The sequence below is a fragment of the Orbicella faveolata genome, unplaced genomic scaffold (genome assembly GCF_042242905.1).
Source record: "Orbicella faveolata isolate gen_17 unplaced genomic scaffold, um_ofav_v1 contig_13, whole genome shotgun sequence".
Taxonomy (NCBI): Eukaryota; Metazoa; Cnidaria; class Anthozoa; order Scleractinia; family Merulinidae; genus Orbicella; species Orbicella faveolata.
In genome coordinates, this window is record NW_028301540.1 from 31,906,312 (window position 1) to 31,917,386 (window position 11,075).

The 11,075-nt window shown below is 38.9% G+C and overlaps 1 protein-coding gene across 2 annotated transcripts; it reads right to left on the reverse strand.

The window, feature by feature from the left end:
- Window positions 1–3,185: 3,185 nt before the first annotated feature.
- LOC110049980 (uncharacterized) lies at window positions 3,186–10,660 on the reverse strand. Of its 2 annotated transcripts, XM_089285497.1 has the most exons (10): window positions 10,583–10,660; window positions 9,433–9,494; window positions 7,746–7,815; window positions 7,458–7,529; window positions 7,090–7,132; window positions 6,073–6,381; window positions 5,489–5,713; window positions 4,773–4,943; window positions 3,865–4,037; window positions 3,186–3,372 (listed from the first exon to the last, which is right to left on the reverse strand). In XM_089285497.1, the coding sequence occupies exons 1-9, from the start codon at window positions 10,604–10,606 to the stop codon at window positions 3,892–3,894; spliced, it is 1,122 nt and encodes a 373-aa protein (XP_089141623.1). In that variant the 5' UTR covers window positions 10,607–10,660; the 3' UTR covers window positions 3,186–3,372; window positions 3,865–3,891. The 2 variants fall into 2 exon arrangements, with proteins under 2 accessions (XP_089141623.1, XP_089141622.1); XM_089285496.1 differs by lacking the exons at window positions 9,433–9,494; window positions 10,583–10,660 and adding an exon at window positions 8,042–8,253.
- Window positions 10,661–11,075: the final 415 nt, after the last annotated feature.

Here is an 11,075-nt window from a genome sequence, read left to right on the forward strand (position 1 = left end):
CCAGGGGGCGACTCCCTATAATGGACTATAGGGGGAGGCTGCTTTACCTTTTTTCAGGCTCCAGGCATATATATATAAAAAATACTTTTTTGTGGTTAACATCTTAATCTCTTCTTGTTGTTCTTCCGTAGCATTGTTCATTTACTTCATTCCAAGGGTTTAGAACAGGATGCACGTGAAGGGGGGGCCTTTCTTCAATAAATCGTATACGAAAGGAGTACCTTTTCTGCAAAAATGGTATACAAAAGGGTAAGGGTTTGGACCTCGGGGCGGAGCCTGCCCATATAAAACTTTGTAGGGTACCCCCCGGAATTCGCTTTAACTCAATAAACGATTATTTACATCTTATTTTATTAATACCAAAGGATTCACAACAGGAAATTAATCGGACAGAGCCATTCAAGATAATACAAATTTTAATTCTACTGGGCGGGTTGCTGTTTTGCCTGTTGATGGAAAATTAAATATATCAGCATCGCAAAATGTATTAAAATGAACTTTCTTTTACCATTGATAGGTGTGCTGAGTTCGTTTTTCTAGCATAACTAGAAAACAAAACTGGATATAAAGTATGTCTAAGGTAAAGCGATAAGACACATGGCAATGTATCCCGAAACAGACGTAATACAGTTCTGTTCGACAGTTCAGTTTCGAGTCAGATTCAAGAAACAAATATACTTTGAATCGGGTCAGATCTATGCAGAAAGTTAAGCAGAAGCAACTATATAAATTTGTACGCCTGAAGGCTGAGAACGGAGCGTCGAGCGAAACTCGAGGCTAGATCAGTCAAAGCATATGGTAATCTAAAGACCTATAGAGGATACGTATTAATCCTCGTACGCGCCACCCGCCCCATAGTCTTTGGTTCACGTGCTCAAGCTTGTAACTAACAATTAACAATGAAGGATAGCGTAAAATTTTATTGCCCGGTCAATAATTTCTTTTAAGCTTGGAATTTAGCAGCTTAAAGTTAATTAAAACGAAAACGTGGCGATCTCTCCTTCCGCTGACGTTACTGTTAACCGTCGACAAGTGTTTTGCCATTTAAAATGCGTGTGCCCTGGTTATATTCTTCACGACTACCATCTTGCTTTTAGATTAAAACATGCTGTTTAATTCCCGCCCCTTTTGAGCCTCACATCAAACGCAGTCCAAATTTTAGCGAATTAACTTATCTGATGGCTTCGACTTATATCGACATTTTTCGCATTGTTTTCGTATAACATCCGTAATAAATTACACACTGAGGCTAGACAACGCCGAATTTTTTTCTGAACTGACCAATAATAACGTTAACTACAGTGTTCGTTTTCATTTCGGGTGAACGGAGTGACGTTCGCGTATAAGGCTATCGTTTTAAATTATTCATTTTACTCTTCGCTGTTATTGCAAATCGCCAAATTTAAATTACTAAAGTTTGGGCTCTTGAGGAAGTTCGTGAACTGCAATGTGGTTGCCTTACTCTATACTCGGGGATTGATTGTTACAGGAGATTTATCAATAAAACGTAGATTTTTCTTTCACTAGGAGGAATCTCCATCTTTGTGATGTTAAGGCCAATCACATAATTAATGGTGTTTGAAACCTGCTGTTAGAACAAAGCCCTTGGAGTTAATTTTGTAAAGTTGGGAAGCGTAATGTTTATAGAATTTCCTCTAGTATGCAAGCTTATGTAAGTGAGGTTGAGTTGTTCATGCTTGGCTCCAACTCGTGCGACAATTAGCCTTTCAGTAAAATCTAATTTGATTTCTACCTGTAACTGCGTGAGTCAAGACCACAAATTAAAATAGTGACTTGGTGATGAACCGCTTGATATCAAGATCTCGGTTAGTACAGGGCACCTTACTGTGGTGCTTAATTCTCCAGCAGAGCAAAAGTCCCTACTTTCATGTCAAATAACTGAATCATCATAACATTCATATTCAGACATTTTTTTATTATTCCTTGAATCATTTTTTCGCCCGTCTTTAACAGCTTATCTTAATATCTTTTCTGCTCGTATGGAGCACTAGTATAAAAAAGATCTATCAGTATATACTATCCAGTTGGTATCACATGAAGTTACAAAAGAAAATTGTAAACCAAGCCGAAAGATGAGTTTACCATTGTTATTATTTCTCTTAAATTTTAGACCAGCTCTATGAATTAGAATAGAATAGAATCTTTATCGTATTAAATGGAATTTTTAAATTAGGTGGTTGGCAACAGTTTCCAGCATTGACTTTATTAAGCGTGGCAGTCATAGACGAATTGTCTGTTTTTGCAAAATTACTTATAGTATTTTGTCATTAATAAAATGATGTTTGAGAAATTTAAACCATATTCAGTAGCTGTTGTCCATTATCTTAAAACCGAACGTTTTACTTTGACTGTAACGTCCGTGAAAACCTGTCTTTATTGCGTTTCAAATTAATCAGCACTAAGCAAGTAGGAGGTCAAGGGAACTCTCTGGTACAGCTTTTGATCACAACTGGAGAGAGAATCTCTTATTCTTCGGCCATTTCAGCTTGAGTAAAAATAAAAAACAAACTGCCGTCACAAACATAACAAAACAATGTGAACAGCATGTTGTAAAAACCTTGATTCGAGAACGTAACGTTTCGTATGCTTCTACATACATCATCAGAAGTATATAAAACGGTTAGCTGCATTACAATAAATTCAAACGAGAAGACATGGCATCGGCACAACGGGTATCATTTTGTTTCTTTTGTGATTTACATTTCTGGCCGCCAAGTTTGAAAGACAACGCTCCAATATTTCTAGAGATATTCTTGATTCAGTGTTTTACTACTCATGACGTCATGACTTTCCTCATTTATAGAATACAAAAACGTATCAGAATTTGTATCAGTATAGAAAAACGGTAATCTCTTTTAAACGGAATAAGATATTCCAGAAAGGAAAACGCCATTCTTCTTTATTTTGAAAAGCCTTTCAAATAAACAGCGATTATTTTTCACTCCATAGGCACACAATGATGCCAAAAATGGGAAAATGGTTATCAGGCTGGAGATCAAGATCTCCGAGATATGCAAAATCCTTCCATGCCCTAGTACTCCAGGGATGTTTTCTGTTAATGGCGGTTGTTGAAGTTTATTCCCATCATTATTCTTCATTCCTCCTAAATACTGAGTCAGAACACAAGTTTTTCTTCACAAAATGACAACACGAAACAAAAGAAAGGCAGTGAAACCTCCATTTATTGCAGCCATTTAAAGTCAACAAACAAGATGACACTGAGCCTTGAAATCGTGAACGCAGTCAACAAATTATCCGCTTTTCCAACGCTGGCGACGTTGCGAAGCTTTCACCTTTTCCTTTCTTCAAATAAATGTGCATCTTGAAATTCTTCTGATCGATTATGATAAGCTGAGACAAAACATAAGAGAGAGCATGAAGCAAACTGTATTTACGTTACTAAACAGTTCAGTTTGAAGTGTTGCACTATCAATAATACGTAAAACTGATTGACGGTGTAAATTTAAGATAAGCATATGACACTGTCAATTAGTTTTACGTATTTCCGGTATTACTAAAATATACTACATAAAAACACGTCCCAATGTAAAATTCTCATTGCACCTGAAGAAGGCTGGTTTGGCCAGCCGAAATATAGTACACCTTCAAAAAAATCATCCTACGTTGTGTCGGTTTCTGCTTTTATATTCTTCATTTTATATGTGAAGCCGATTAGATCACTATTGATCCAACGTACACCGGCAGGATCATCGTTCCGGTTGCTTGCTTAAACACTTAATAGCCTCCTTTTTTGGAGTACTATGGCCTTAAAAAACACGTTACCGTCACACATGCAAAATAAATAGTAGTTCTCTTTACAGTGTGGTCGCCTCTCTCGCTAACCTTCTCTGTTCTCTTGTCACTTGGTTTTTACTGCTCCTTGTCGTCTTGCTCCACACCGTCATCAAGTGATATCATGTCCTTCTTGAATGGGAAAGGGAAAGGAAAGGATGGAGGTGCTCTTGTCGTGGTCAACAGGATCGTGAATACGGGTCCTATGGTCGGGTTTGGGGTTGCTGTGTAGAGTTCAAGGCAAGGTGATAATATTTTAACAAATTCATTGAGATAATATTAATCTGTCTCATTATCACTACGACTTCGTGCGCCTTATCATTATATCAGATTATATCAGCGACACTCAAGATCTTGGTTCTAATCGGACTAAGTTAACTATGAACAGGGAGGCGCGGTGGCCTCATGGTTAGTGCGCTCGTCTCCAGATAGAGCGGTCCGGGTTCGAGCCCTGGCCGGGGACATTGTGTTGTGTTCTTGGGCAAGACACCTTACTCTCACAGTGCCTCTCTCCACCCAGGTGTATAAATGGGTACCGGCGAACTTTATGCTGGGGGTAACCCTGCGATGGACTAGCCTCCCATCCAGGGGGGAGTAGAAATACTCCTAGTCGCTTCATGCTACAGAAACTGGGATAAGCTCCGGCCTGATGGGCCACCTGGCTCGCATGCAGACTTTACCCTTTTTAACTATGAACAACATCATTTGCAAATTGAATTTCTCTACTTTCATCGCTTAACTTGACTACTTTCACCTCTTAACTTAACTCTCAGTCTATGGAGAGAAAAAAATTCGAGGGTTTTCAACATCGTATTTCAAATCTATAATCCAGTTTAATTGGCGAAAGCTTTTGGTTTTGGATTTTCTAATGAAGATTTGCAAGGAGGACAAAGGTTATTTGCTTGATTCACAAGTTAGCCTCAGGCCTATTTGCAATATTGTCGTATTCTGATACTCACTTGCCACGCATTTAGGACAGCATTTTCCAGGAACTGGAACAGTAATCCCAGGGCAGCCACTTGCACAGAAGATCGCAGAAGAACAGCGTACAGTGGAACCTTCACATGAACACTCATAGCAGTCACCGGAACTTAAATGCTTAACCCAGGTGTCGCCATTGTTCGAACACGCTAAAATCATGATAATAACGATAATAATAAAAATCATCATCATCATCATCATCATCATCGTCATCATCATCATCATCATCATCATTGTGTTGCTTAACAACTCCACTGGAGAGAGCCGCAGGCTCAGCTGGCAGTCATTTACCGTACAGAAAAAGATGGCTACTTGTACAAGTACCCATAACTCTTAGTGCATAAAACCCAACAACGTTAGCAAAAACGCATAGAAAAGTTCTAAAGCTTCAAATCTAACATACACAATGTTGTTAATGCGGAGGCAAGTTTTTCTCAAAATGGGAATTTCTATATGCCTAAAATATTGCCTGTGTCAGGCTTACAAGGCATTGTAAGAAAATTTACAGCAGCCATCTTTTCCCTGTGTTGGATTCCTGCGGTCGATGTCCCTGGGAAAATTTCCTTCCCATCTGCCACCCTACCGTCTGAAAATGGGCGTCCATCTTCAGAGCGGACAAGCATGTCTCGTACCGTGGGTCACCTGTAGAAACACTCTTTTAAACTTATTCCAGGCAAGTTTTTGTTGTTCTTACCGCAGCGAGGGCAGCATACTCCTTCTTCACCGGTTACCCAGTTGTCGCAAACTTCTATCGGTGGACCTCCCAGGCCGATGTCGCAATAGTAAGAATTACAGTCAGTAATATCTCCCGCAGAACACAGGCAGCTCGTACACAAGGCTTGATCAATAGGGTAAGTAATGTTATGAAGAATGATAGTATCTCCATGGTTGTATGACTTGTCGCTGACGTTGCACGTGGCTGGTAATGAAATAAACATTAACATTTTAGTTTACGCGCGCATTAGGTAAAAGGTAAAGTCAGTATATGCGCCAGACCGGAGCTTACCGCTTTTTGTTGCTTGAAGTGATTAGGAGTATTTCTACTACCCCTATATGGGAAGCTTGTCCACCGCAGAGGTTACCCCCAGCACTAAATATGCCGGTACCCATTTGTACACCTGGGTGGAGAGGGGCACTGTGAGAGTAAAGTGCTTTGCCCAAGAACATCCAGGGCTCGAACTCGGACCGCTCGATCCGGAGTTGAGCACACTAACCATGCACGAGGACACTGTGCATGCATACAAGTATATCATATTGTCAGTCATGAATATATTATACCTAAACTTTGCCGGTAAACGAAGATGGACTTTCTTGACCCCACATTTGCTTTGCATCTCTTTGGATTCAGTGTTGGAATAGCGGCGTTCGGCTTCCATTGCGTTTCGTTCCCCTTTCGGCAAAAAATGTTTCGTCCTATCTTCTGGATTCCAATGATTTCGTAATCGTTTTCACGTGCCATTTGAATGCACTTATCGAGGCCTGTTCCTGACGAGGCTTTAACCTTCTTGTAAGCGGATTTACCAAAGATTCCCAGTATCTTCAGTTTCTTAAAACTGTAACAACCCATACTTTTATAATTCTCAAGGACTAAAAATTAAAGACAAGAGAAAATAAAAGCATTAGATTGAAGCGACAAAGGAAATGGAACATGTACTAATAAAATCACAATATTGACTCGCGGGTCTGCGAACACGCAGATTTGATATTTTCAGGATACAATGAAAAAATGAAAAAATAAAAATTAATAAACTAAATAAGTCCATGCTGTAAGCTTGCATCATCATTGAAAACGCAGAGGCTCTAAAAAGGTTGAAGCAGCTCGGATTGGCTAGTCTATCGCAAGTCCCCTCAGCGCCGACTTTTTGCAGCGATTTTTTTTTATTTAAACATATTCGTCATTGTTTTCCCCAAAAGCACCTAGAGGGATTACAATAAAACAATTTTCACTTCATTTATTCAGGCTCACACACGAACACACACAAACAACACACCAAATTTGCGCTGAAAACAGCTAGTTAAGCTTGCATATCTAGGGATATATCATTTTAACAATCAAACAGTGGCCAACGAAAAGCGATTAGTATCAATTACAAAACGTTGTACTTCTCGAAAACAAACACAGTTGACATCGTAATTTACAGACTAAACACGTACAAAAAATATTAAGTTTCCTAGCATCGCCGCTCGATGAGCATGTTTCACCGAGAATACGTAGTTGTAGCGTTGTGCCCAACAAGGTTTCAGAGGCCAAGCTGGTGTAAAACGGACAATCCAAAGTTACAAAGCGATACTCACCTGCCCTTTTCTGGTGAACAAAGTCATCTGAGTCCCTTGATTCCTGGATTGAATAAAGAACGAAAACGAAATTGGACAAATGAGTGAAATACTTCTAGCTGCAAAATTAGTCCCCATTTCAACATCAAATTGTTCTGGGAGGCAGTGACTATTTTCAGGTTAAATCTTTGCCTCTGAGAAGCTTATATTTATTAGAAGAATTGGCGTAAACCAAGGGCGTGTTAAACGACCCTATGAACTTTCAGAAAAGTCCTTCGTCTTGTTTTTATTCTCAGTTTTTCCTTCGTCTCTTCAATCTTTTTTGTATTTTTGACAATGCTGATATTAGCTAATTTAAGAACTGAATAACTTTTAGCATTTATACAAACCTTGGGTTGACTGAGCGGGTTACCCGATACTGCGCATGCTGCCAAGAGGAGAACGCTGACCACTGAAATAATCTAAATTGGAAGAAAATATTGGTCGCGTGAGTTTGCTCGAACATATTAGTCAGAGACTTTTGTAACTCCGTGGACGAAAATAAACCAGCTTGAATGATTTAAATCTGAACTAACAGCAAATCCCCATTCAGACCACAAAGCAGAAAAGTAAGTTTAAAAAGTTTAAAGTTTTTAGGTTGTCGACCAAAACACGATTTTTTTATCTCTCCCGCTTACCTTCATTTTCATTGCAGCAAGTCTCGTCCACCCTTTTCTCTGATATTTAATCTTATCTGGATGCAGGCCCCTAAGGTAGAAGTTAGATATGACTTTAAATAATTTGGTAACCTTGCTCTTTCGGCGAAACAGATCTTTTTGTTTCTCTTTCGATAGAGCGCGCAAACCGCGCCAGGTGATTACGTCACAAGCTGCATTAATTCATTTATACTTGGCATAAAAATGGGAAGCTTAAGCAACGACGACGACGGCGTCACCGAGGACGACGCCTAGTGAAAAATGAAGTTATATTTTACCTTCGAATTTCTCATTGTCTAGATCTGTTCAGTACGCCAATGGCTCTAAGAACTTGCTGAGGCTAAATATATAATCACAGCGTTCAGTTCCGCACGGAAATACGAAAAATTAGCTGTCGTCGTTCCCGTTCCCCAGGCTACGTAGAACTTGGTCATTTCATGTTGTTGTCTTGCAGAGGACGGCTAAGAAATGTACAAAGATTTTTAACGCCGGCACGTGCAGTTATTGTTTTGCTCAATAAACCTTTTGTTTGGTGACGTTCTCGTTGCCGTCGTCGTGGTTTGCTTAAGCTCCCAAATAATAATAATGTCGTCAAAAGACATGAGAACGTGGGTGAGGATCGTGGGTCATGGCAAATGTCGTGGGACGTTGGCAGTAAAATTACAAATAAGCCGTTTTAGATGAGAGATAAACAAATGATAATTTATAACATAATTCATGACCAAATTCCCTCTACCAGCTGGTCTACGTACGAAGTTGTAATGCACGCTTCTCTGTTGGACGATTCAGTTTCGTTGGAAATGAACAATCACAAAGGAAATAAATACTTAAAGAGTAAACGGGGGATTATGTGACTAATTTGATTGCAAGTGTGAAGCGCAGATTAATCGCACAATTAGTAAGAGTCATAACATAGTATTTGTCTCTCGCTTTGATTGACTTGTTTGCGTCAGGAAGCAGGAACTGAAGGTTCCCAGTCATAAATCACGCCTCGTGTTTATTGGGATCAACGCCGCTATTTGATTATATCTTTTTGTTTCCCCGCAAACCTAGCACGTGCTTTGTAAGAGAACAAAAAAGTACGATCTAAAAGCACTAAGTTCGGGAAGTACGCGAAAATCAAGCAAAGAATTAAAAAAAGAAGTCATGATACTTTGACAGAGCTAGTCAATAACTCTCAGGAAATGCGTCTGAAAAGGCAATGGCCAGAAAAAAATAATGACTGAGGCAATGTCCATAAAAAATTATGACTGAGGCAATGCCCATGTTTAAATTCTCTTGGTAGGTATTTAGTGTGTTTTTGGATGCCTACATAGCAACAAAAACGAATAGAAATGACTGAGGCAAGTGCCTCGGTTTGCCTCAGTTACTAGCTACGGGCCTTCCCGTCGTCACAACTTATAGTCCTTATAAGATGGTCTTGATCAGGCCTTAGCTAGGTTACTCACATAGCCAAGAGAAATTTTCTACTCGCTGAGATTGGCGAGATCTGCAAAATTTAATACTTGACTGTTTGATAACTTAAATAATCTCACTTCACATATGCCGGACACCTTTCTTTCTCTACTAGACAAGTGAACGTTGGCAAAGCAACATTTGGACTTCTGGAAAAATTCCCTCAACACACAATCAGCTGACATTATGGCTTTAATCAATTCTTTCAACCTACCTTGGTTCTTCGTGATTGACTTGTTGTGTCAGTTGGCGTTTTAATACCTCAAATGATCGAATCTGCCGAAAAAAATTCCCGTTGTACTTTCTCTTTCAAGCATACAGCCTTAAATATATAATCTAATGAGGGAGAGCTTTCTAAGTGCGGAGGAAGTTAATGGCGTTTCGAATTGCGTTGGGATTTGTAGTTTATTGCAAGGAAATTACTTTTAAGTCTGCTTTGTCATTTTTGATCCCAATTCGTTATTAATCGCTTAATTTTTCATTTAATGTGTCTTACTAGTGATACGATACGGTCGTAAGAAAACAATCCCTGCTTAGAGAACGCATTTCCTAGCAATTAAATTTAAATGTGGACAGCGTTATTTTATATTTTTATGCAGTTATAACGTAGCTGAGTATCTTGATAACATTGTATTTTAGTCAAAACGTCTTGTGATATGCATGTGCCGTTTACCATAGCTCGCAGGTGTAAATTTGAAACTTGTATTGTGGATTTCAATACGAGAGCTTAATGGCCAAGACAATTTATGAATTGCTCTTGTGTTCTATAAATAGTGGTATTAATTTTGTTCGTTAACCTAAATTCGTGTCACTGCTGTCAATCTTATGTCTTGATTTTGAGGCCGACTCATGATTATCGATTAATTTTGTTAGTGATGCCTGACTAATTAACGGCGCAAGTCCGAGAGTAAACGCGTGTCACAGGCTATACCTCAAGAAAACGGAATTTCTCGTTAGAATCATTTTCTATTTCCAGTTTATATAGGATTGACAGGTATTTTGATAAAAATACATTAAAACCCGCGTGGACGTGTTTAACGAGCCCCGTTAAACAACGTCTGTTTGAGTACAATTTTCAGTGAAAATATGACGTGGTAAAAAAACTGATTGAATGGCATAAATTATTATCTGATTCTGTCCCGTTGAGTAGTTTCAATTGTGTCATGCAAGACCTTTTTTTGAGTTCCCAAAGTTATGATGTCTCTCGCAACCTACCCTTCAGAATCAAGAAACCTATATACGGGAGAAGATAAAAAAATAGTAATGTAATTATTTAAATCCCACATGCAATCTGTTCACTTCGTTTACGCTCTCATTTCTTATGATTATGCGTTGAACGGAGAAATTATACTGCTTTAAAATACCTTAAAATGCACTCCTCGTTTCATGGACGAGCTGGGGTTTTCGACGATGTCACTATAAGAAAACTTTTGATGTAAAAATGGGTTTGGGTAACTCGAGTTATTCCTTGACGACGTCCCATGACAACCATCGACCAATCACAAGGGATTCCTCACACGAGAGACACAAGCTATCCCAGAAATCTCAGTCCTGAATGCTAGTCCTCAGTGCTTTGATTTGATACCGTTCTGCTCGTCCCAGACCTCAATTTTTTTACCTAGCAAAAACCCATAAAATTGCTAAAAATAAGCTTGAAATGTCTGTCCCATCTCCTGTTCCCTCGATTGACAGAATTGTTTGTTCTCAGTTTTAATTTTACGACGCATTTCTAGTGTAGGATCTTTTTAAGTTTAATAATGATAATTTTCGATCGGAAGAGAACGTAATTAAGTAATCAAGACGCTTATTATTTCCTAAATTTCTATCTTGCAATTTCTTCAATAACACTGTATTGGA